This window comes from Vigna unguiculata, chromosome 4 (genome assembly GCF_037176805.1).
Source record: "Vigna unguiculata cultivar grain cowpea cultivar isolate G323 ecotype 2 chromosome 4, ASM3717680v1, whole genome shotgun sequence".
Classification (NCBI taxonomy): domain Eukaryota; kingdom Viridiplantae; phylum Streptophyta; class Magnoliopsida; order Fabales; family Fabaceae; genus Vigna; species Vigna unguiculata.
Window position 1 is genome coordinate 35,358,993 of NC_140795.1, and position 27,585 is coordinate 35,386,577.

General features: G+C 30.7%; 3 protein-coding genes across 3 annotated transcripts; 1 reads left to right on the plus strand and 2 right to left on the minus strand.

Annotated features, from left to right (window-relative positions):
* Positions 1-1,604: 1,604 nt before the first annotated feature.
* LOC146887087 (uncharacterized) lies at positions 1,605-3,767 on the minus strand. Its single transcript, XM_085672318.1, has 3 exons — positions 3,640-3,767; positions 2,686-2,787; positions 1,605-1,697 (listed from the first exon to the last, which is right to left on the minus strand). The coding sequence occupies exons 1-3, from the start codon at positions 3,760-3,762 to the stop codon at positions 1,605-1,607; spliced, it is 318 nt and encodes a 105-aa protein (XP_085528444.1). The 5' UTR covers positions 3,763-3,767.
* A 16,408-nt stretch (positions 3,768-20,175) lies between these two features.
* Positions 20,176-21,723, plus strand: LOC114180674 (uncharacterized). Its single transcript, XM_028066976.1, has 5 exons — positions 20,176-20,463; positions 20,542-20,740; positions 20,834-20,916; positions 21,140-21,199; positions 21,301-21,723. The coding sequence occupies exons 1-5, from the start codon at positions 20,176-20,178 to the stop codon at positions 21,721-21,723; spliced, it is 1,053 nt and encodes a 350-aa protein (XP_027922777.1).
* A 1,566-nt stretch (positions 21,724-23,289) lies between these two features.
* LOC114180675 (uncharacterized) lies at positions 23,290-24,481 on the minus strand. Its single transcript, XM_028066977.2, has 3 exons — positions 24,256-24,481; positions 23,946-24,138; positions 23,290-23,875 (listed from the first exon to the last, which is right to left on the minus strand). Exons 1-3 carry the CDS (start codon positions 24,479-24,481, stop codon positions 23,290-23,292), a joined length of 1,005 nt encoding a protein of 334 aa, XP_027922778.2.
* Positions 24,482-27,585: the final 3,104 nt, after the last annotated feature.

Consider the following 27,585-nt stretch of genomic DNA (forward strand, 5'->3'; position numbering starts at 1 on the left):
GTGCAACAAATATGCCTTTTTATGCATGATCCCAAGGAAGAGCACATGCATGCTCTCAAGCTTATTTTACACTACATCCAGGGTATTATTGATTTTGGCTTGCATTTGTACAAATCCAATATTGACAACCTCCTCTCTTACATAGATACATATTGGGGTGGATGTTCGGATACTAGACAATCTACCTCTTGACATTGTGTTTTCCTCAGCGATAACTTGATTTCTTGGTCATCTAAACGAAAACCTACATTATTTTGTTCTAGCGCTGAGGTTGAATATAAAAGAGTAGCTAATGTTGTTTTAGAATCTTATTGGATTCGAAACCTTCTTCTTGAGCTTCATTGCTCAATTCAAAAAGCTACAATAATGTATTGTGACAATGTGAGTGTCATTTATATATTCGGTAATCTTGTACAACATCAACGAACAAAACACATTGAAATGGACATCCATTTTGTACGTGAAAAAGTTGCTCATGGAGAAATCTATGTTCTTCATCCGCTATCAAATTGCTGATATTTTTACCAAAGTCCTTCCATACATACTTTTTTGATGATTTTCAGAATAGTCTAAACATTTGTCAATCTCATGCTTTGACTAAAGGGGTGTGATAGATATTATTGTGTCCAATAAATTATTATTTTGAGAATATTTTGTAGTGTCAATTGCCTAAAGGTCAGACAAAATCATAGCTTGTCAATTGTAATGGCAACCTAAATTATTTCTTGTATTTTATATATATTCCTCATTGATAGATAGACAACTCACAGATTATTTTCTACAATTTGATATATTAAAAAAATTAATATATTAAAACATCAACATTAATATCATAAATGTAAATCCAAATTTTAGTTGAGAGAGAATGAGACGATATGTGTTCTTACAAAACTCGGGGAAAAACTTAGATATTTGAGACAAACACTCACAAGACGATTCAAATATCGAAAGATCTGTGTGTGTGTGTGTTTGCTTGCAAAACTTTGATTTGGAATGGTTTGTAACAATTGCTATCTCAAGTAAATTACTAATTAAACGTATAATATAAACTGTCCATTATTTTACTACTATATATTTAATTGTGAACTTTAATGGCTCACAAATACATTAATGAATTAAAAGGTTAGACACAAATAATTAATATATTAGTTATGACGTTAAATTGTTTATATACTAATTTATTTTTATTTTAATTTGAGATGAAACATGGAACACTATCCAACCATGTCAAATGAAAGAAAAAACACCAATTCACTATTTCATGTCACACACCATAAATATATTCAATGGAAACGTTCGCACAGAAAAAAAAACGAGCAAGTCTACACAAAAAGAAGGTTCTTAATATATATATATATATATATATATATATATATATATATATATATATATATATATATATAATTATTAATAAAACGCCTTCAATTTTATTGTAATTAAAATTTTCAGAATTTCTGAAATTGAAACATATTTTATTCGAAATAAACTTAGGAATAGATAAATTAAGAAGAGTTTATAAAAATTGTAGATTGAAAATGAAACAGATTTTGTGACAGGTTCTGATGAAATATATTCTAAAAAACTAATCAGAAATTATTTTGGTACTAATTCTTGTGAAACCTCCAAACTGAAGCCAGAATCCCAGAAGGCTTCGGCTTCCCAGTGCTCGAAGAATTCGGCTTCCTAGTGCTTTGAACCTACAACATAGTACCAAAACAAAAACTTTAAATTTTACTTATTATTATTATTGAACTTTTTTTTATTATCATTTTGGATAGTTCAAATATCAATAAACAATTAAGAATTTGATTAAGAAATGTGTAAATTAATGTAAATTATCTTATATTTGTTGTTTTTTTATTGATAAACAAACACAAAGAAACGTTTTTTTAAAATGTTAGAAGTGTTTTCAACCGTTTTCATCATTCTAATGACTTTAATTACTTTCATTTATTATTTTCAAAGTAATGAAACATGCCACAGTTTTCAAACTTGTTTTCTTTTAATGAACTTGGGAGTAAGTGCCCCACAATAAAAGAAAATAATGAAATTCATAAATAGTTTTACAATTAATTTTATTTTGAAATGATTTTAATTGTCATCAACTACTCTTTTAATATACCAACCAATAAAATATATCTTCTTACAATTTAAAGATAACTATCATAATAATTAATATATATTATCATAAAATAAGATACATCATTAAATGAAAAAAAAATAGTATTTCTCATTCAAATCCGATAAATAAATAAAAGTATAATTAAAAGAAGAGACCCACTAAAAGTAATCAGAATGAAAATATTGACTTTTTCATTGTATTTCAGTTTAGATTATTTTAAAATCGACCCATTTATTAAAATTTCAAATAGAGGGTAAGAAATTAGAGTAAATTGAACTTATGTCCCTATCTTTTCCTTAGATTTTCTCCAACAGTCCTTTTTTTCCCCTTACCTATGGAAAGCCTCTTAATCATTTTAATGTTTCTTAATTATTTTAAAAAAAATTATAGCCTTTTCTACAAGGATTAAAAACTAAGAATAATATTATATAAAATCAAAAACAGTAATTTACCAAAAATAAAAATAAAAAACTTGACTTGAGCACAGTTTTGTTTTCTTTCAAAATTGCTCCCAATGGATTTTGTTTTCATCATTAAAACAAGATCAAAGAAATCTTGATTACCTTCTTCTTGGGCTTTTGAATCTTTGGCACTTTAATCTCTCCAGCATGATCTTCTAGATACCCCTTTAGCTGCTGGTCGTCCATGGTCTCTATCATATCAATCTATCAAACAATAAAAAAAAAATTAGTATAAAGAAAAAATAAATTGTTGAAGAAATATCAAAAGTGTATACAACTATTTTGGGAATTTAGGATAAAGTTATATGGTGAAAAGAAAAAAAAAAGGTATATATATCATTTCTCTTGAGAATTTAGATTAAATTTATATGGTGAAAAAAGAAAAAAAGTATACACTGCTAGAAATTCTCATATTATATGAGATTTTTCTTGTAAATTTGTTAAAAGAAATTACAAGAAAGAAAAAGACTTTCTTCTGCCATTTTCTCTCAGAATTTTAATTGATAGATAATTCCTACGTGATAATCATTTCCTACAAAATTATAAAATTTACAAATATTTTCTACAAAATTTGTTGCGAAAAGTATTTTATATAAAATATTTTACAAAAAAATTGGTAACAATTTCCTGCAAATTTTTTTTCATAACAAAATTTATAAGTATTTTCTAAAAAAAAAATTAAAACAAAATTGGCAGAAAATGTGATACCAATATATTTTAAGAATTTAGGACAAAATATACGGTGAAGAAAAAAAGAAAAAGGTATGTATATATCTGTTGTTTGGAGAATTTAGGGTAAATTTATATGGCGAAGAAAAAAAAAGGTATATACATACCAAATTATTTTAAAAATTTAGGACAAAATTATATGATGAGGAAACAAAGAGGAGGTAGGTAGATACCCATTTCTTTTGAGAACAAATTTATATGTTGAATAAACAATAAATTATATAAAAAAAAAGTATTGTACATCCCATTTGTTTTGAAAAATTAGGATAACATTATAAAGAAGAAACAAAAATTGTTTTGAGAATTTAGGAAAATATATGTACACACCCATGTCTTAAGCTCTTGAGCATCCTTTCTTAAGGCCTCTTCTTCCTCCTTGGATGTCACTTTTTCTCCATCTTCTGCTTTTTTCTTGTTCTTGTTCTTTCTTCCTCCAACAACACTACTCATCCTCTTATTTTAGTATCTGCAACAAAATATAATTATTACCCTTAATTAAACAAAATGGGTCAACAAAAAAGGCCAAATGCCAGCAAAGAATATGTATAAGGTGAATAAATTTAATTAAATATTTATGTTAATACATATATTTAAAGAGGAAACAACATTGCATGTGAATCAATATCCTTGCCTTTATGCCAAGTGTAGTTATTGACTCTAATTACACACAAATAAAGAAGCTATTAATGCCATCACACTGGCTAATTAGTGTAATTCATTTTAATTTTGCCATTATTTTTTATAATAATGATCGTTTGCAATGTGATTTTATTATTATTTTTTTTCATATTTTAACTTTTTAAAAAACACTATTTTTAGTTCTTATTTATAAATTAACTTTGGGTTTAGTTTCATAAAAAAAAGTTTTCTTTTACTTTTTTTTAGTATTTTTTTCATGACTTGACGTTATTATTTTTGTCCTTATAATTTATCAGGATAAATAAGAAACTGATCTTAATTTTTTATGCACTTGTTGATATTATATTACATTACAGAGGAGAAGTCACACTTATGTTGCTTTTAGAAAAAAAAAAAAAATTGTTCTTTAAGGTAACTTTACTCCAAAGATGCATTGAGTAGTTATGAAGTGTTAGACAATATTAAAGATAAAAAAATAATTATTTTTAATTTTTGAAAGATAAAAAAAATACATAAACCAAATTTATTTTTATTTTTAAAGATAGAATATTTAAACTTACAAAATGTATGTTGAGCTATATATGCTATCATATCGTGCCATAACCTTTGTTGCAACTCTTACAAATGTTGAACTTGACATCACACTTGTTATTGCCACCACCCTCACTAGCCTAATGTTACTCCTATTTACTTTCAATAACTCTTGTTTTTCTTTATGATGACAACTTATACTAATCTATCACTTTAAAAGACTCACGACAATGGTTGGAACAAAAATAATCGTTAAATGTCCTTTAAACAATGACTGGTGGAACTATTGTTGAACGATATAATTTACATGACACCTTTATTAAATACTTGTGTATAATCATTTTCAAAACCTATTTTTAATCATAACTTTAAAAGACTTTTTAGTGTAATTTGATTGAAACCAACATTATTTTATATTATAATTTATATTATAAGTTTGGATTGATATAACTTTTTAGTATTTTTTATATTTCAACTTTTACATTTAAGTCAAAATATAATTGTTTTGGTATTCTAATAGTCTCACGTTACTTTGGAGTTAAGGTTAAGGTAACTTGAATACACATTTTTTTGTATAATCCTCTGATGTGTCTTTTAAAGACAAAATTGTAAAGAAGTTCTTGACTTCAGAATAGACAATATCTCGAATGCGGTGATTGATCTTAAACATGGTATCTTAATGACTTGAGGAGGAAACTTTGGTGTCGTTTATGAGGATGAAAAATCCCTTAGCTCTCGATTGAGGGGACTTATTCCAACACTCTTATATTAGTTAGAAGTTGAGGCTAAGGATAATTTAAATATAGTTTCCTCTTTGACCCTGCTAGAAATATTTGAAGACAAAATCATGAAAGAGTTTTAGAAACCAAAGTGAAAAATGATTTGAATAGGATTATTGATCTTAATGATATTATGTCAACCGACTTGATATTGAAACAATAATAAGTTTTTTTTTTAATAATACAACAAATTATGTTAATTATATATGTATAGTTAATTTAAATTTATGTTAAATATGATATAGTTGACATAAATTTATGTTGAATTTGATTATGGTGACAAAAAAATTACATTAAATTTGACCATATTGGATATAAGTGGGCACTTAACCCCTTTTGGAAGTCCATATATAATAAATGAATATAATTCAACATAAAAACACTCATTATTCTTTACATCTATTGTTGATATTATCTATTGTTGGAGAAAATACATTATCAATTAAGAACATTATAGTCTTTAATTTCAAGAATCATCCTACTAATATAGAAATAAGATAAAATTAAGGATACATAAAAATATAACGTGGAAACCCCAAAACTGTAGGGGTGGGCATGGATTAGATTTTTAATGATCCAATCCACATCCATTTTAGATCCAAATAATTGGATTAGATTTTCGACCCAAATTCATTTTTTCAGCAAAACTAGTTTGGATTTTTTTTAAAATCTAGATCCAAATATTCGGATCAAGATTTAAATCTAGTCCAAATATTTTGATCAAGTTCAAAATCTAGAATCCATTTTTTACAAAAGAAATTTAAATTGATTTTTCTAAAACTTGTGTCCTTAAGGCCAACACAACTCAGCTTGTTCGGGTCGTCAAGCTCGCTCGCCCCATCAAGGTCTCGGGCCTGCTCAGTCCGTACAGGTCGTCGGGCATGACCCATCCGAATCGTAGGGCCGACCCAACCCAACCCAACCGGGTCTTTGGGCCTGCTGGCCCGTTCGGGCATCAAGCCTGCCTGGTTTGTACGGGTCATATGGCACAGTCCGTCCGAGCCATCGGGCTGACTCAGCTTGTCCGGGTCGTCGAGCCCGCTCAGTCCATCAGGTTCGTCGGGCCCACTCGATCCATCAAGGTCGTTGAGCCTGCCTAGTCCGTATAAGTCATTGGGCACGACTTGTTTGAGTCTTCGGGTATGCCTTGCATGTTTGGATCATGGAGTCTGTTTGGGTCTTCGGACCCACCTAGCCCGTTCGGGTCATCGGGCCTGCCTGGTCCGTTCGAGTCACCAGGCCCGACTAGCCCGTTCGAGTCATTGGGCTCACTTGACTTTTTCGGGTCGTTGGGCCCGACCGACTCGTTCGGTTTGTAGGGCTTGCCTAGCTCGTTCATGTATTTAGGCCCGTCAGCCCGTTTTGGTCGTCGGGCTTGCTTGGTCTGTTTAGATTGTTTAGCAAGGTCTGTCCGAGTGTGAATTTAGCCTAGTTCATCTCAACCTTTAGCCTAACCCAACTAAAAATTTAAATTGAAAAGTTGGATTGGATTTTTTGGATTATCCATATTTTAAAATCTTGATTTATAGAATGGATATCGAATCCATAAGATATATGAAATGTATATTAGATTGAAATCCAGATCCATTAAAATGAATTTTAAATGGATTGGATTTTTAATAAAATGAATTTTAAATAGATTAGATCAGAGCAAAAGTGGATTGGATCAAGAATATTAGATTTTTTGCCCACCCCTACAAAACTGAAGAAAAACCACGATCATTGTCTAAAGACAAATAGAGAATAACACTGTAAAAATTTGTATAACACATAAACCACTCTCCCTTTTACCCCAAGTACACCTACACTCTCTAAAACAATAATTTAACCCAACCCTCACAACACTCTACTACAACAGAATAATAAAAGTCAAATACAATCTTAAAATATTTTTGAATGAGGCAAAAAAACACACCATGGACTTAGAGTTCATTATATAGTCACCAACACTTATTCTCCAAGACTATGTGAAATTTTTTAAGACGTATATTTTTCACACCAAACATTTATGTCTATTGTTGATATTATCTAACATAATTCTTTTACATCATTTAAAAAGTTTGACATAAATGAACTTTATGTTTTGTATTTGTCGCATCATGTTGAACTTTTATCTAACATATTTTAAGCCTAAACTTGATGTAGAAAACTACTTTTAAAGTATTATTATAATATTTGTAGTTATTAAGTTGTTCCAAGTATTTGAAGTAAACTAAATTTTTCTCGATGAAAGATTTACTTTAATGTGCTATTATGAAAGGATAAGATATGAACTTTTTATTTATAAGGAAAAACAAATGACAAGTGATTAGTATTTTTAAATACAACAATGAATTTGAAATTTCAATGTCTTTAATCAAAAAGATTTCATACACAAATTAAATTAAATTAGAAAACATGTAAAATTAGGAAAACTAATTTAAATAAAAGAAAAAAAACTCACATATTATTCTAGTTAAAAAACATTTATTAATTTAGTGTTGTATTAATACGTTGAAAACAGATTCAGTAGATGAATGAAGGAATATAAATTTAAGAACAATATTTGCACCAATTAACTACAACACTTAGTCTATAAATAAGTAATAGATGTTTATTATGTATTTCACAAGAAATTTATTTTTTGTAAACCCTATTTCCTCTTCTCTCTCTAAGATTAGGAGATAATTAGGGTATTGTTGTGATGAGAGAGTATATATTTAACTAGATAGTTATACGAGGATTGAATCTATTATATTCTTAATTTGGCTAAGTAGTCCACTCCCTATTAAGAATTTAATCTATTTTTCTTCTCTTTTGATGTTTGTTATTAAAATATGTTATAGGTGTATGATTTGATATTTGGAACTCACTAGAAGTTTAGTAAGATTTCTTGTGTAAGGAAACATGCTCATAGTATGTTATATTTAGGTAAGAAGAGTTAATTTTGGTATTTACTATAGTTGAGTATTGATATGCATATGTGAAATGCAAGGTGAATGTATAATTGTATTTATTGGATCATGATTATCCATGTGTTTATTTAAGTTGTTAGAAGTTTAAAAGTATACCTTGAGAATAATATGGTAATTATTTGTAAATTATGGGTATAAATTTAAGAAGTGGATATTTTTTATTGATTTTAAGTACATGTTATATGTTTTGAACTCAAAATTTATTATTTGGACTGATTTCACTCAAGAAATGGTCTATAGTTCAAGTAACACCAGTCATGATTACATGTATTAGTTGATATCAAGTGCCAACACAAACGTTCAAGTAACACCATTCTCCACAAAATTTTTAGTAGCATAAAATTATAATACAAAAATACCAAAAGTTTGTGTACAACAAAGTTAATTGAATACTATTTTCTTTTGAACGATTAAAATTCCATTGTTCACAAAATTTTAGTGGCATAATTATAATACGAACATACCAAAAATTAAAAATAGCCAAATGAACAATAAAAAAAAAGTATAATTATACAATATATTAATTTAATTCTCAAGCAAGTCGGTGACTAAACATTCTTGGACTTAGCTCAATTTATATATTTACATACTGCAATTTTGGTATGGTTACTTACTAACTATAATAAATCACCTATCGCAGGGTTTTTCATTCTTATGACCATGAACCAAATTAATTAAATATAATAATTATGTAAAATTAGTACAACAAATTAAAAACAACACAATGCAAGCAGTAAACACTACAAGAATCAGTAAACACTACAAGAATGTCACTATTTAGCTTCCAAAAATGACGTCAGCCATAATGGAGACTCGAAAGAGCGTGGGCTAAACCTATGCACATCCCACTCTATAGTATTTATATAAAAAAAAAGAGTAATTGCTTTTATCGTCGGCTTGGCCGACGCATATGGATTCAATAATTGGCGTCGACTGGCCCACGCATACATCTCTTAAATAAAATAAAAAAAATCTTTAATTAGGTTATGTTTCACGGTGAAGTTTTCCTCTTTTCTCAATTTTATTTTGGCTCCACCATTTTGTTTGTCAAACATAAACTCGTTGCCCCCTCGTTCGCAACACAGTGTGCCACAACCATTGCATCATTTCTCAGTGTTTGGCATCTCTTTTCTATAGTGAGTGCGAGAAGGTTTGGAATTGGTTAAGCGGAATCGGGGGTTCATGTGAAGGCGAGCTCGTTCCCCAATCTACCATAAACAACGTTTGTGACTGTGAGTTTGCTTCTGCATTCACTGTAAGGGCTTCTTCAAGTCATTCTACACTCTTCCACGACCTATCGCACACCACATTGGTCCAAGAGCATCGCCTTTGCTCTCACCTTCAAAGCCCCTTCCAGCAACACTCTCACTTCTCCGTTCCAGTCACCCCACGAGCCAACAAGGGGAGCAAAGAGATTTCGGTTTCCATTTTCAATTCCCAGTAACTCCTTATCCCTCTCTTTCTTAGTTTTGGGTTTTTCCTATTAGGATTTCTTTTTGTGTGTGTTGGGATGATTAAATTCGATTGATTTTGTGTCATTCTTGCTTTCTCTATCTGCCTGATGCACATTCTGGTAGGCACGTTCTGGGAGGCTTTGTTGATGTTTAAGACATGCTTTTCAACTGCAGCTCTTTAATTTGAACACCAAGAGTGAAGGCTGTATTGTCCAGTGAAGATTCAGAATTGGTTGGTGTTGGTCATTAAGCGTTTTAAGTGGAGGTAAATAACTTTTGGGGAGTTAAAATATTGAATTAAGGTGTGTAACTAAGTTGGGTTTTGAATAGCATATTACTTTGACTTTTGAATAGCATATTACTGATATGGAAACTTGTAAAAGAAGTCTGAACTTGTGTGTTTGCTGCTATTATTTGAGACATTAGAATAGCTAGGTGTTTCACAGTCTCTCACATTTTACTGATATGGAAACTTGATAGCAGAGGGAATATGTCGTTTCCCTAATCTTCATTTATTGAAAATGTAATGGACACTAAAAAATTGCTACAACAAATTGATTAAATAAAAGATTAATCCATCCCCATCTATGCCTTACTAACTAGGACTTACACATGTAGCATTGCTGCACTGCAATAATTTCTGAGTTTTTTCTTCACTATAAGTTTTTTTCTTATTGAGTTTTTGGTTTATTTCACATTGTGATTAGAATAAAGATTAATCCACACACTTACTAACTGTTGCAGATGGATGAAGCTGGATTTTAAGAATATATATATATATATATATATATATATATATATATATATATATATATATATATATTCGTACTGTTTTCACATTTTTTTTATCTCTTGGAGGTGATATTATTAGAATAATAATTGTTAGTACATTGAGATTTTCCTTGCATCTTGCATAATCTCAAAGTGGAAGACTTAAAGAGGATGAAGCAAGAAGTTATTTCCACCAACTAATCAATGCAGTTGATTACTGTCATAGTAGAGGGGTGTACCACAGAGATTTGAAGATCTATCATTATCTACCACAATCCTCTCCACTAAACTAATTTAATTAACAGATTCATAACTCATATAAGTGTGAGCAGGAATCAATTATTTTTCTTCTTGAGTGAGACTCATATTCAATACTCAATGTATTTTGTAGTCAGAGAATCTTCTTCTGAATTCAAATGGTGTTCTGAAAATTACAGATTTTGGATTAAGTACCTATACACAGAAGGTAAGTTATGAATATACATTTTTGCCTTTTCATATTCAAATACCTTATGTGTATGTTATGCATTTCTGGTTTGTCCATAAGAAATATATACCTGCAAATAAATTTTAAACAGAAACACGAAATTTGTTTGTTTGTTAATTTTTTCCTATACAACTTCAATTTAGATTTTTTAATCCATTTAATGGCTTAAAATTATAAATTTTTACACGTATAGAATATACATTGGACAACATACTCAACTTTTTTTTAAGAGTTGTTGTGTTTGTTATATATTTTAGATATGTTGTATTTATAGGTAATAAAAGTAGCTAGTAATAAATCTAATTAAAATTACATAATTGGAGTAACTATTTGTCATCCACTCTTAAAAGTAATGTTCAGAACATTTACCTAAATAAATAATGTTTACCATAAAAGTAACAATTACATTACAATTAAAATTAATTTTAATTTTTTTAATCATTTATTATATATTTCACCTAGATAAGACGAGACGATTTCTTATAGTAAGAAGCTAAAGCATATTATAGTATTCTTTTCTTATAGCAAATACAAATAATAATACAAAATAAAATATTTACCAATAACATTTCTAATATTTAAGTGTTAATCTCTATCAAACATGCTAATACAAGTCTTCTAGAAAAAAAAGTGTTTCACTTATAAAAAGTGAATTTTTAATTAAAAAAATAACTAATAAGTAAATGTGTCAAATATATATCGAAATATTATTGTGGTTACATTTCACGTCAACCCTATAAATTGGTAAAATATTTTAAAAATGTTTACTAGAAAAACTATTCTTCATTCCATTAAGTTTTTAACAATTTTAATTTAAATATGCTTGAAACTGATTTTCATATTAAGCTTTTAATTTAATAATAATATGCAACCTATTTATAGTTTCAAGTAATTATCTACTTTATTTCTAAAAATCCTTGTACTTAAAAGATAAATAAAATGTATACCGTCAATGGTCAGACATTCAAACTAACTTCATAAATGTATAAAATATCATCTTGTATTTCACTCAGTGTTTAAGATACTTTAAATTAATTCAATAATAATATATTGTATATTTTTTGTTTGAATCATTGTCAAATAAATAAATTTTATTCTGTCAACAAATTACCGGTTATTTTATTTAAAAATAATTAAAACACAAGTTAATATGTAAATCAGTTTTAAATATAATAAAATTAAAAAATAAAGATATTGAAAATATATTAAATTATTATAACAATGAATTAAAAAACTCTTAAAAACAGAAAATTATTAAATTATTATATTCACACCAGTACTATGAAAAAGTTTATGTAACAATGAAGAAAAATATAAATAATTAGAATTATTAAACATTAATTTGATTCTTTAATTTCAACTATTATTTGATTAAAAATTTGTTTGTATATTTCTTATAATTTTGAAGTCTTAAGCATTCAGTTTTATTTATTATCAAAATTAATACATTTATAATTACTAATAAGATCCCATGATATTTTCACTCTCTAAAAACATTCATAATTTTTTCAATGTTTAAAATATAAAACATCATTACTAATAATAATTTTAAAAAATTAAAATTATTAAATTTGAGCTTAATTATTTAATGTCAACAATTCAAACATTAAATAAATCATTTACATTTGTTAAGGTTTATTTTTTTTAAAATATTTGATAACAACTTTTAAATACTTACAATTACTAAATTAAATTTGATTATTCAACATTAAATTTTTCCAAGTTAAAATTATTTTATATTTCCAATACACCTAGTCACTATATATTTATTGATTCAGTTAACTAAATAAAAGTTTAATAAAATATCTTATCTTCTGCTTTTGAACATATTATCGACTTCTTTACATATTTTCAGTTTTGGAATTATTTATTCTTTACTTCCACCTTTTCTTTTAAATTATAAAGTAGACATTGAATAATAATTCATTTGTCTCACAAACTTCAATTTAAGAGTAAGGTTCTCAACCAAATATGAAGAATAACAATATATGTACTACTGATTTATTGACCTTTCAAAATAAATATAATATTTTAACTAAAAAAATATAATAATTAATAAGAAGTCAAATTAGAAATAATTTTTATTTGAAAAAAGAATTTTGTATTAAATTACTAAAAGAGTATTCATTACATTATATATCAGTACAAACACAAGTCGAGCTAACCATAAATTTAATAAACCCGAGTCTAACCACACTTAAAATGGTTATATTCGATCTAACATTATATCCATGAAAGACTACTTTAAAGCTTTGATCCAAGTTTTTCAAAAGTATAAGCTAATAGGTAGTTGTTTTTCAAATTAATACACCTCAATTTGTTGGAAGCAAACATAGCAAAGCAAAAAAAATAAAATAAAAAAATCATAAATTTTAAGGGAGATTAGTAAAAATTGTATAATGTAAATTTTGAATAAATAAATCCAAGAAGGTTAAATATGTCTTTTCTTTCTAAATTATTTTTAAATTTGTGTTTTATCTCTAAATTAAATATATAGTTATTTTATCCATACACTTTATGAAAAACATGTATGATTCTTAATAAATAATTCGGGGAATGTTAGTGGACAAATGAAGCTAATTATAATATAATCTTCAAGTGACATTTTCAAGAAATGATGTTTTACATGACTTTTATAAAGTGTATGACGAAATATGTATATATTTAGTTTAGGAACGAAATACAATTCTTTAAAATAATTTTGAGATACAAAACATATTTAACCCTTAAATATATTATGAATCGATAAATCAATTTTATTTCAATGTTGACATGGTGTTAAGAGGATGCCACTATTTTTTGCAAGGAAGGTGACATACCATTGTATATACATATGTTTGGTGTGTTGGAGATTGCATAAACATATACTATTGTACAATATGGATGATGTATGTTTGGTTTTTCAATCATTCATTCATTACTCATATATGTGTATCTGTGTCCTCATTAATTTATTATGCCTTAAATAACTTAAGTATACTTTGGATTTTCTTTGAATGAGGGTGAACATGACACGTATGGGTTTTAGGATATTCAACTCAATCATCCCATGGGTAACAAAACAAGTGGAAATGCAAACATACGCCATTAGTAGCTTGGTCGAATGAGGAAACAATTTTATTGTTCTCCATATATATACATGAGTAGCCCAAATTTTATTAAACAAATTACACTTAATTAACAAAGATATTACAATAAACATTTTCGAATGCAAACATCAATCATAACTACTTGTTATATCATTGCTTGATCACATTGTTGCATAATTTTGCTACTTAAAGAAGAAACCTCATGTTTACTTTAAATAAATAGTAGAATAGTTTGTAAATTTTATTTATTGTCTATTGTGTTGACCTTACATAATTGGATGTACACTAATTAGTAACGTTCTTATGCCTTTTGTGTCTATTTTGGATATAACATATTAAATGTAAGCTAAGTGCAACATCATAGAAGCTCATGTGCATGCACCTCAAGGCATTTTAATTACACTCTTTTATACACTTTTGCAATGTAAGTAGTTGATAAGATTATTTTTAGTTTTAAATTTAGTATTATAAACAAACTTAAGGCTATGAGTGTGATTGCTACATAATGTAATAAATGACGATTATTGCACGTAGAGATTGGGATAAGGTATTGTGTTATAATCCACCAACATAATAATGCATTAAAATATTTATTTTAATAATGAGAGCTTTATCATTTGAGGAATGATTTATCATTCCTTACCAACTTTAGAAGCAACCTAGAGTGTGATGAGTTTACCATTTAGGAGTTGAACTTCTTTAACACTTTTACGACTCTTTAAGAGATCTTTGTCTAGAAACTACATAGATAATTTTGGAAGATACTTTAACCTCTTTGCCTTTTATACATGCATCAATCAAAATATTGTCTTTGATTGACACTAACGACAAACTCCTTATAAGATTGTGTTTTTGAGTTTTAAAAGTAAATTGAGACTTGTTTAACCACACTTTCTATATCAAATCTAAGTCTTTTTTAATTGTCATGAGGTGCGAGACTTTATGAGATGAGAACTTGTTCATGTTGATCTCACTTAAATTACCTTTTTGATTAGGATAAATTAATTGGTTCCATCACATTTTTTTTTTACTTTATATTGGTCTTGTTGAAAGCAACATCACACCCAATATCACACAATTTACTCATGGTAAGTAGATTGTGCTTTAGGTCTTATACTAAGAGAACTTTTCAATAGAGGGTAAAATGATGAGTTCATGAATGAAAAACAAGAAAAATACTCTTGTAACTAAAAATTGTTTAGTATTTCTTAGAATTGTATTATGAAATATTGTTTTTCGGTAGTGTAAATAATAAAACCTCATGAGGTGCAAATAGTAAAGATCTAGACGGGCTTCTACAAAGGAAACATAGAGGGTGTTCAAGTCAAGGATTGCAAGTAGAAAATAACGGGCTCTTCTGCACCCCTAAAATTTACTATTATACCCTTAATATTAGCTTAACTTTTTTGGGAAACGGAATACGAATTCCGTTTCATAAAATAATGAAACGGATTCTGTAATCCGTTTTAAAAAAATTCGAACTTTTTTTTGAAACGGATTACAAAATCCGTTTCACAATTTTATGAAACAGAATTCGTATTCCGTTTCCCAAATATTTTAATTTTTTTCTTGAAACAGCTTACGTAATCCGTTTCATAAAGGTGTGAAACGGAATTTGAAATCCGTTTTACCAAGTTCCACGTCGTCGCTCTCAACCTCACCGGACTCAACCTCTCCGGGACTCTCTGTCGACATAGCTCACCTTCCATTCCTCTCCAATCTCTCGCTCGCCAACAATAAATTCTCCGGCCCCATCCCTCCGGCGCTCTCGTCCGTCTCTGCCCTCCGCCTCCTCAACCTCTCCAACAATGGCAATTTATGAAGATGACAGAGGGCACAATTCTTCGCCTCCACCATTACCACCAAACTTTCCACATCCTCCCTGAACCTCCACCACCACAACCCATCCAAGCTAGCCCGCTACTTATGAAAAGGAATTCGTTTGTCTATATTTTCAAGATGTGGCAAGTAAGCACTGTTCTAGCTTCAATGTTTTGTTTTCCTATGTTAATAAACTGCAACTGCACTGGCAAATTCATGTAGATTGATTCAAGCTTGGTTTCTTGACTTCAACACCAATCCAATACCAGTATGCTTCAGGGAATATCCCTCTTGACTTCAACACCTTCACTCCTAATGGTTCTGTTGAATTTGGTGTAACCTTCAATGCAGAAATATTCACATATGGTCATCTAAAAGAAAATTAAAACGGATATTAAGATCCGTTTTATAAATTTCTAAATTTTTGAAACGGATTTCAACTTCCGTTTCATATATTTATTTTAAAATATTTGTTAAAAAATATTAATATATTATTTTATTTTTAAAATATACATTAAATATGTAAATATGATTAAAATAAAAAATAATAAACTAAAAAAATAATTAAAATTCAAAAAGCATTATATTTAAAATAAAATTAAAATTTTCGTTCTTTTATCTAATTTAAAGTTTAATTATCATTTAGTTTTATTTATTTTTATAATTATATTTATTTTTCAAAAATTATATATATATATATATATATATATATTACTTTATTTTTAGATATATATTAAAATATATGAAAACATAATAAATAAACAAAACAAAAATTTAAAAATATATTTAAAATTTAAAAATCATATACTTTAAATAAATTAGAAAAAGTTATAATACAATGAATAAATTTTCAATTTAAAGTTTAAGTATTTTTTAATTTAATTTAATTTATATAAAACAGATTGTGAAATCCGTTTCTTACAAAACGAAAAAAAAAAAAGCAAAATGAATTGTGAAATCCGTTTCTTAAAATCTTGAAACGGATTCTGTCATCCATTTTGACACACATGGAATTGATATTCTTTGGGAGTGCATAGGCCTACAACAAAAGCGGATTTGCTAACTGGGTGCAGTAGTGCAATGCAGTTGATTTTTTTTACTATTTTTTCTCTTTCTTCATTTAAGGATAAAAGTGGGAATAAAGAAAGTTTTGGAGGTACAGGAGAAATGCTTTGGGGTGCAGGGAGAAGCCCCAAAATAACACGTTACAAGCCCAAACCAAATCGAAACCTCCTTGCATAATGTCAACCAAAAAAAAAAAGGGTCAACAAAAGGAGAAAATTAACTTGATCAATATAGCTTGATAAACATGAAGAACACTGGTATTTTGACACCATACTTTCTTTTACTATCATTTGACACTATCCTTCATAACTATTCACTTTCTCTCTCTTTTAAAAATATAAAAATTAACTTTTGTTAAGACTATTTTACCCTTATAAAAATTATCAAATGATCGTCAAAATGGTGTTAAACAACCTTTTTCCAAACATGAATAAGCATGAAAAATGTACCTCTTGCTTTTAGCCAATAGGAGAATTTCATTATTTTCATTTTTAAAATTTTGAATTTTCAAACCTCTCACCATTTGCTTTTAGGTTATAGTAGAATTTAATTTAAGACACGTTTATATCTTATTTAATTTTTTAACTTTTTTTTTACTTTGGCCACAAATAACCATATTCATTCTCTGCAATTTTACTTTAGTTGATTAATGAAATTAATGACGTTTTAAGACATCTCTAAGGGAGTGGTCTTAAGTTTTAGAATCTTATCTTGTTCTACTAGGATTCAAGTGTTGATTCATCATTGGAACTTATCATAGAGACTATGACTTCATTTATAACTCACCTTCTTCCATCCATTTAAGTGTTCTAAACTTTCTCTTTTCCTTTCGATCCTTGAATTTTTCTTGTGTTCTTCTATTGCACTTCTTGTGTTCTTTATCACTTTTGCATAATCCTATGAATTAAATTCAAATTCAGTGGAAAACATCTTTGAGTTGTTGTTCCAATCTTAAAATTCTTAAATAGTTAATGGAGATTGTTTGCTAATTCATATTTCAAGCTAAATCATAACATGAACCTTATCAATAAAGTTTTCATGTCTTCAATTATTCACCTTGTTGATTTCTTCTAAATTTGACACTTTGGGAAGAGGAATCTTCTTTCGTTTTTAGACACCGAAGGCCAAAGATTTCCCTTTTGTATTTCTAGACATCACATTTTATTATATCTTCATGAACTTTCAAGATTGATTATATCTTCTAAGGATAGTTTGACAAGACTCTTAAATTCCTATTGGACTATTTCTTGGAGTGTCAAATTTAACACCCCAAAACCGAGTGTCATATCATCCATATTACACTAGTTAAGCATATACCAGACAACGTTTAGGAAATCGTCCAACTAAAAGAAATATAGTGTATCATTTGATAGCATATCATTTACCATATTGTCAAATAATTATAGAAAACTTTATATGCATATACAAATATTTACATTTGTAACACCCAATTTGATCCGGATAAATAAAAATTATTTTCAAATAAATTCAAAAACTATGAGTTTACTTAATCCTAAAAATTAAAAAATAAAAAAGGGTGATTTTTTTTAAAAAAAAATTAAAGATAACAAAAAAGTTTAATTAAGTAAAGTTAATCACAAATTAAAAAAAATCTTTTATTAAAAAATTAATGATGAAAAATGAATAAGTAAAGAAAGAGCAACAACAAGAAGAAAAACGATATATAAACAAAATAAACCAGACACATTTTGTTTGGCCCAACTTTTCCAAAAATTGGGGTGAAAGCTTTATTCCAGCACCACCAATTTTATTTTAAAACTATTTTTAATTTTATTAGGTCCAATTCATGTTTTAATATCCATACCATTGTTTTTCTTTCTAAACTTCATTTGCATGTTGAGTTAATAGCCTTATGTTTTTTAACATCCTCACTCCCCTTTATTTCCTTTGACACCTCTTTTCCCAATGGACCCAAGCTCAATATGTTTTTCTTTAGTACCCCCAAAAGTTTATCTATTTCCATCTTTGTCCATGGTAAAAAGTAAAAGTAATTGTATCTCTCTCTTCATTTAACAGCATGATACCTTGCACCCGCAAAACCCATCCCCAAAAACCACTCCCCTGCACCCCCAAAACGCACCCCAAAAAGGAATCTGATTCCCTCCCTGCACTGCTTTTTCAGTTTGACCTAAACCCTAAACGTAGCAGCCTTTATTGCAGCCTTTATTAGTTATTGTTTCTTCCTCCTCCAGCCCTCCACTCACACTCTCGGTTTCCTCTCCATGCCTCCACATTGACACTCTCGTTTCCTTCCTCCTCTCACACTCATAGGCTTCTCGGTTTCCTCTCCACGCCACCACATTGACACTCTCGTTTCCTTCCTTCTTTCACACTCACAGGCTTCTCGATTTCCTCTCCACGCCTCCACATTCACACTCTCGTTTCCTTCCTCCACTCACACTCACAACCTTTATTTGTGTTTTGTATTGGTGCACCCCTCTATCCTCTCCGTTTGAGTCTGTAGGTCCACATTGTTGCACACTCCATTGCCAACAACACTGCCAACAACCAAGAATTAATCCAGTTAAGTTATTCTATACCATGTATTTTTGAATTTGATTTTACTGAACGTGTTGTGTGCAATAGATGCATGAATAGGTTGTTTATTTAGAAAATATAATCAAAGATCCATGTTTAATATGAACTGCGCAAGTCAAATTTTTTTTGTCTGAAATTGACCAAAACAGATGCCGAGATTCGTTTCATAAAAGTCTAAAATGGATGTCGACATCCGTTTCATGTTTTTTTTTGTTTTTTTAGCGTTCCGGATGTCGAGATTCGTTTCATATAAGTTTGAAACGGATTTCGACATCCGTTTCATGTTTTTTTTAGCGTTTCGGATGTCGAGATCTGTTTTGAAAAGTCTGAAACGGATTTTGACATTCGATTCATGTTTTTTTTTTTATATTCTGTTTTATTTTGTAATTTATTTAAGAATTTGTGGGTTTTGAAGTTGGCTCTACAGCCAATCATGGCCTCTCTTTGGTCACACCTCCTAATTCTCCATTGCCACCTTAGCGTTAGTGACGTGCATAGAAATGGAAGGTATTAGTGACGTGCATAGCTGGGAAAAATGAAGACGAATGGCGGAGAGGCAGAAGCAACATTTGCATAATTTTTTCTTGGTGTTTCAATTGCATATCAATTGTGCGTGATGCATTAGTATATGTTATTGTTAATTTGAATTTGAGTGATATTGTTGTTTGTTGGTGATTTTTGGTTACTGAAAATTTGATACTTTTAATTATAGATATGGTTAGGACACGAGGTAATTTATCTAGACGCGGTTCACACGATGCACCCGAGTGTTCTACACAGGGTGCTGCACGGAGGAGACTGACTGCTTCAGCTCGTAGAAGGAGTCAGCACGAGGCTGATGTTGTTCAGGATGATGTCGCTGAGCATGAGGTTTCCGATGTTCCTCATGATAAGGATCAAGAGATTGATAACGATGGTGCAAGATTTCCAGGTGGTCCCTCTGATACATCTTTATTGACTCGGTACCAGGATCATTTTGCACGGATCATATGGGATGATCAGGTTAGTAAGAACTTTTTATAAATGTTTTATTTTATTATTGTTATGTATTTTTATTGTTTTATTTTGCTTTTTTCTTAGGATCGAGTTGTGAAAGTAGTCTCCCATATTAAAAAAGGGAAAAAATTAGGACCTCTTCACTCTTCCGTTCTCCCCTTTGTGGTAGCTTCTGGATTATCGCCTCTATGCGATATTTTATATCAATATCCTGATGTTGGATTAATATTGGGTTTCGTGGAGGGATGGCATCCCGAGACTAATACTTTTCATCTACCAATTGGTGAGATGACCATCACTTTAGATGACGTCTGGTCGGTCCTTCATCTTCCCATCACTGGATAGTTTTGCTCCACTGAAAATCTTGAATATGAAGATTTAGTTGAGATTTTGTTGACACTTCTTGGTGTTGATTGGACCATGGCTTGCAATGAGTTGAATCAAAGTCGTGGTGGACAGGTCAGACTTAGATGGTTGATAGAGTTGTATGATAGTTGTTGTGATAACGAGCTATGGGAGTTTGATGCACGTGCATATCTTTTGCACCTCGTAGGGTGCACGATATTTGCTAATAAAAGTGCCACCTATGTTTTGTACTCATTACCTCAAGCTATTTAAAGATCTCCCTACCTACCACAAATATGCTTGGGGAGTTGTTGCTCTTGTCTACTTATATGAGTAGCTAGAAGATGCCAGCTTTGCCAATATAAAGCAATTAGCTGGATATCTACCTCTTCTACAGGTACAATTTTATATTACATTTTGTTAAATATTTTACTTGTTTTTCTTTTTTATCAGAATAGTTAAATGAAATGTTATTTGATACAAGCTTGGATATACGAGCACTTCCCTATATTGGGAAGGAAGCAATTACGAGATACATATGTGGAGACCAAACCCCGTGCCAGATGTTATATCACTGGACGTGCTACTTTTGCTATAGCTTATGTTAGAGTCCAATTGGATGCCTTGACATATGATGTGGTGATTTGGAACCCATATGGAGCACATAGGGCTGGTCGACCACTTGTTGTATCTGGCATGTTTTCTGGCTTCCTCAGGCTTGGTATCCTCGTACACCGTCATTTGCTGGAGCGTGTGCTACAACAATTTGGCTTCATGCAGCCTATTCCACGACCGCCGACTTCGCTTCCCATGTTGGACTTTACGACTATTGATGATCGGTGGAGAGACCACGATCAGTTTGTCGTAGATCAGGTGGTCCACGCGCCAACTCCTTTTTCATGTTCAGATGAATATTTGTAGTGGTTTCGGAGGGTCTCCCATCCTTACATTTTACGTGGAGTTGAGGCTGACCGACCCAACCTTGTGATTATGCCTCAACTTCGTCGAAATTTTGCCAGATGACATACCAACTCAGAGGACGTCAGTGTCATCATCTTTTGGTGGTTTGTTGGTATGTTACAAATTTATTTGTTCATATTATTAGTAACTTAAATATTTGACATTAACTTGGTATTATCGTGAGGTGCCATGAAACACGTTGTCAGCGGTCTTCAACGGATGATAGAATGTCATGAAATGCATTGTAAGAGCACAATTGCTTGGGATCGCACACATGAGTTATTACAGATAGCTCATGATGCAACAGAAGAGGAAGAAACTAGAGGAGGACGTAGAGTTCGAGGTTGACGACCATCTACGTCTGGATAGTCGATTTACTTTATATTTGTATTTGATGTTACAATTTAAATTTTTATTGGATTTTATATTAAGTTATTTCATCGATATATGATTACAAATTGAAACGTTTATTTTGTTAGCAATAAGGCCAAAATATATTCGTCCCTTGGCCAGAGGAGTTAGTATTTTATATATTAGTAAAATAATTACAAAAGTATATTTTAAAAGTACATTACAATATGAAATTTCCTAAAATAAACTACAACAGTCAAATATTTAATACAATTAACAAATATCAGTCTTCCGTAAGATCTACATAACTACGATCAACTACGTGTAAATCTACGAATGCATGCATCCGATCTCTATAAAATGATGCCCACCCCTTTGCCTTTGGGTAACAATTGCTAGATGATATGATATCCACCATCGGTAATGGACAACCTTCTTGTAGACAAACTTGTAAATATGTAATTAGTCAACATATGAGTAAAGTTTTTTTTTAAAAAAAAAATACACCTGCACAAAATGAGAGCCATAAAAATGTCTGATACAAATTAGTCGATGTTGACTTTGCGAAATAGGTGGGGATGTACGGAGTGGGAATATCGTCAAATTCTGAACCAATGACAAGCACACGAGGATTACATTATATCGATTAGCAATCGCATACCCCATGTCCGGTATAGTCATCCACTTGTCTCGATTAGCCTGTATATAATTAATTAGATTATAATCAAACAAAATCATAAAAAACTTTTAATAAATAAGTTTGAACATTAGTATGTAGAAGTCATACCCCTGATGGTGAATGAACTAGCAAAGACTTTCTCAGTTCTTCCAAACGATCATAACCTTAAACTAATGTTGCATATTCATCTTGTCATTGACTAAGTTCTTTGTATAAATCATGTCTGATTAGAGGCCATGACTCCTCACCCATACCCAGCAATGCAGCAATGCATCTATACCTACAATGACCATCTGCCACTACATCTACAACATCCACTATATAAGGATGAAAAACAGGATTGAACTGTTCTAGCATGGGTACTATCTTTTCTTGAAATACAGCTTCGGTCTTCAGCTTGTTTTCTATTTTTGCAACACATGTGTCTTATCTTGATGACTCAATGAAGGTGTCAACATGCTCAAATATGACGGATCACGTTTGGTTGACTTCTTTGATCAATGACTTTTAGGTGCACCCTTCGTCTTAATTTTACTCGTTGGCGACAACATCGATGTCATCGAAGGGCAAACTATGTCAAGTAATTTATGTTTGATGGTTACTTTTCCTGCAATGTCAACTTCTTTGAAAAGATTAAGCAGCAAATCAACCTCCCTTTGAATAGATAATTGCCCTTCGAATTGTGAAGAGGACACATGTGAGAAGCTCAACCTAGTCCACATGACATGAATTTCTTGGAGAGGAATCATCCCAGGGTCATATCGTGTTAATTCACACGCACATGGAAGACCATAAGTCTGTCTGAGAATGCAGCCACAACGACTAGTATCGAATCCAATTTTCTTAACTTTTTCTAACTCTGGAGCAAGGAGTTCTAAGGCAGATCTAGAAACATATCCCACTAATCTTCTATAACTCAATGCCTTGTAAGAGTCACTCATCAGATTAATACTTCTTTCAAAAGACGTCTTTATTTCGTTATGTTGCAAGATAATAACATTGTGAATTCCATCCCAACACGAACAAAGGTCTCCCATACTACTTCCAAGAACTTTCTTGAGGCTCCAATGAGCAGACTCAACTCTAGTATAATTTATACATGGAATCATATAAACCATTAAAAAAATTAATTAATAAGAAGATGCAAACATACATGTTTGATGTTGTATTCCCTAAATGCATAACTTTGTTCATCCACGCCTTGACAAAGTATTTCTTGTAAGAAATTATCCACGAGTCATTAACATATTCAAAGAATACAGGCCATGGCTGGCAAACAAGCTCAAGACGATTAACACAATCGTTAAACTTTAACTCATCTTCATAGTCCATAACATTCTCCCATGCTTGCAGTACAACATCTCATGCATCAACAGAATTCACTAACATTTTGCACTTTGCCTGCACATGTTTTTGTATATGGAAACGACATAGAAGTTGATAACACTCAGGGAAGACAATACCAACAACATTCATTAGAGCTAGATCCCTGTCAGTTACAATGACTTGTGGACCACCCTCAGACGTCATAAACAGACCTCTTAGCCTTTCCAAAGCCCAAGTGAAATTATTTTGCTTTTCACTAGATAAAAATGCAAACGCAGTTGAAAAAGTTAATCCTGTTGAGGTCACACCAACAATCTCAAGCAATGACAACCGATATTTGTTGGTTTTGTAAGTACTATCCATTAAGAACACAATATTGAATGAATTTAACAACTTCACAACATTAGGATGGGTCCATAACAGATCGCTAACCACATCAGATGCATCAACACATCTACTAAAATGGATATAGTGATCATGTTCCAACATCAACATTAATTGTTGTAACTTTGTCCTTGAACCTCTTATTGAACGTTTGTACCTATATCTTACATTATATACTTGCTTCAAAGTTGTCACATTACACTTATCTTTTTCTTTGAGAGTGAGAAGAATATTTGCATGTTTTACTTAACTTTTAGACATATCAACAAACAACGAGTGTTCAGTGAACTTTAACCTACCCGCATAGGGATGACCAACTAGAGTAGATGAAAAATCATGATTATGGTAACCACATTTTAGGTTCAACACCCATCCCTCCCCTTGAGAGATGGGTTTGCCTCTCAATCTAAAGGGGCAGTCACATTTTCTTGTCCCAGATAAACTCGGTTCTGCATCACATTTGTATTTTCTATATTTTCCACCCCTTTCACAACCTAATAATATATGGATCTTTCTTCCTGGTTGTCCATTATATTTATCTGATCTTAGAATAATAACAACAAATCCAAGATTAAAAGCACTCCCTCTAACCCACTTAATTAAATCTTCACGTGTTGGAAAGATATCATCATTTGTAAAATGAGATGTATAATCTTGTTCGCATATATCATGAACGAAATCAGAAAAGTCTGACATGAGACTACAATTAACTTGAGAATCCAAGAAACTCAAATAACTAAAATGATGATCTTCCATGATGAGCTATAATAAATAGAAAATATTTTAATACATGAAAGAAGCTAATTAAGGGCAAGTAGATAAGCAAAATATGCAATGAGAAAAAATTGATCCTTAGCACAAACCAAAAGAAACCAACACAATCAATGAAGTGCACACACTAATATAATCACACACCTCACAAACTCACGCACACCACTACACCTCACTGGACTCTCTGACCGCGCACACAACACACACTATCTCACAAACTCATGCACACTGCACCTCACTCACGCACACAACACACTACCTCACAAACTCACAAACTCACAAACACCACTGCACCTCACTCACTACACCTCCCTCACTCACTACACCTCCCTCACTCACTACACTCTCTCACCATGCACACAACACACACTACCTCACTTCACTCACGCACACACTAGAACCACACTCGATGCACTCTCTCACCACGTATACAACACATTACCTCATCCACATAACACATTGAAACACAACACTCCAACCTCTGCATTCCAACCAACACTGTCACCACCTGCACTCCAACCTCTGCACTCCAACTTCAAATTGATTCTTAGTGATTCATTTGCCTCGCATGCCTCGCCGCAACATTCGTAAAAAGCAAAATAAAAAACATTGAAATGGATGTCAAGATCTGTTGTAGAAAAGTGTGAAACGGATGTCGACATCCATTTCATTAACTTGCGATGGCTTCCAAATTTTTTCTCTGATTTTGGGTGACTATTGGAGCTCCAAGTTTTCTTTTCCAAGTTTGTTTTGAGTGTTCTTCAAATGCTATATTAGACTCATCTTTTTGTTCTTCTAATCTCTTCTACATTTTTCTTCTCATTTCCAGCAACTTCTACTTCTACAGTTTACGTATTCCAATATTGTTTCAATTCTGCATTGCTCTAGTTTTTGTGTTTATTACTTTCTGACTTGTTTTAATTCGATTTTCGTTCTTCACACTTTTCACCAATTAAATATCAACTTGCACGGTCTAGATTTCAGCTTAGCATTTGCGTTAGTCAATTATCCAAGTTGTTGTCAACTAATTACACATTCCATCATTTAATTGATTTACTATTTCTATTTTCTTACTATTATGAATTTAGTTGATATTTCGGCATCTTCTATATCCATATTTTGCACTTTAATGTTGTTGCATTTTATTTTGCTTCAATGCATTTTATGTGCTTTCAAATTCAATGAAATCCGCCAACCTTAAAAAAAGAGTAAACAAATTTCAATCAATGAACTCAATGACATTGTTCCTTGGACAGGCCTAGGTAACCTCTATACTGCATTAATTAAAGGGGGAAACTTAGTTTTATTTTTGATGGCCTTATGCAACACAAAAGCACTCTATCACCTAATCGATTATTTTACTTGGAACATTAAAACCTGAAAAAGCACCATGTTTTAATCTAATTCACTACATAATCGATTATTTTGTTCTTAGAAACCTCTCAAGAACAAATTAATTGATTATGTAATCTATTAATAGCATTGATTTTTGTTTTACACTGTATTTTAGTTCTTAGAAAATGTTTGACTCATTATTATAGGTTGTGTGTTGAATTCAAAAATCTTAGTTAATGTCTTATGAGAAGGACTGAAACATAAACAAATAAAAAAGCTAGATTGTAGACTCAAAAGCATCAACATCTTCAAACATCACCAAAGCATCATCATCTTCACTTGGGTAATTGAAGCCTTTCTTCAAAATTAACACTCATCTCCTGGACTACGTCTAATTCTGCTTTGGGAAACATTTCAAAAGGTTCCATTAATCAAAGGCTTTATCGCATAGTGCATAAAAAAACCACTCATTATTATCCCTTCTCAATCTCCTCATGAGATAAAGAACTCAAGTTTTTTTCAACTACCACTTCTTACTTACCAGAACATATAACATATGTAATGGTGATTCTCAAAGATAGAATATAACAAAAGTTCTCACAAGCTTAGAATTTTATTTCCTCTTCCGATAACATAATTCACACTCAAGCTTAGAATTTTATTTCTCATGTAAGCTTTCTTGATAACATTTTTAGTTATTAAGTTTTTGAGTCATTGACAAATGGGAGGAAGGGAAATATAAGGTTGGGTTCATGAGAGGGAGAGGGGGATGGAAACGAAAGAAGGAAATGGGGGAGTTTGGCTTGTGGGAGAATCTATAAAACCATTCTTATATAGAATTAAAAAGTGAGAAAGTGTATGAATTATGTATGTATTTATAGGGAGAGCTCGTCCCGAATGAAATTCAAATTCAAGCACTAACATCTTCCTCCCATGTGCTAAATGTGCACAAACTTCTCTCTCCCATGTACAATTGG

Bases quoted from the DNA above. Each gene is read 5' to 3' on its own strand.
- LOC146887087 (XM_085672318.1), bottom strand. From the start codon at position 3,762: ATGAGTAGTGTTGTTGGAGGAAGAAAGAACAAGAACAAGAAAAAAGCA. The intron at 2,788-3,639 runs GTGTGTACATAT...ATTGTTTGATAG, and splicing joins CTCAAGAGCTTAAGACATGG to ATTGATATGATAGAGACCAT. The intron at 1,698-2,685 runs GTAATCAAGATT...ACTATGTTGTAG, and splicing joins TTCAAAAGCCCAAGAAGAAG to GTTCAAAGCACTAGGAAGCC.
- LOC114180674 (XM_028066976.1), top strand. From the start codon at position 20,176: ATGGTTAGGACACGAGGTAATTTATCTAGACGCGGTTCACACGATGCA. The intron at 20,464-20,541 runs GTTAGTAAGAAC...CTTTTTTCTTAG, and splicing joins GGATCATATGGGATGATCAG to GATCGAGTTGTGAAAGTAGT. The intron at 21,200-21,300 runs GTACAATTTTAT...TGGATATACGAG, and splicing joins GATATCTACCTCTTCTACAG to CACTTCCCTATATTGGGAAG.
- LOC114180675 (XM_028066977.2), bottom strand. From the start codon at position 24,481: ATGGATAGTACTTACAAAACCAACAAATATCGGTTGTCATTGCTTGAG. The intron at 24,139-24,255 runs GTATTGTCTTCC...TTGTACTGCAAG, and splicing joins AGCTCTAATGAATGTTGTTG to CATGGGAGAATGTTATGGAC. The intron at 23,876-23,945 runs GTATGTTTGCAT...AAATTATACTAG, and splicing joins GGGAATACAACATCAAACAT to AGTTGAGTCTGCTCATTGGA.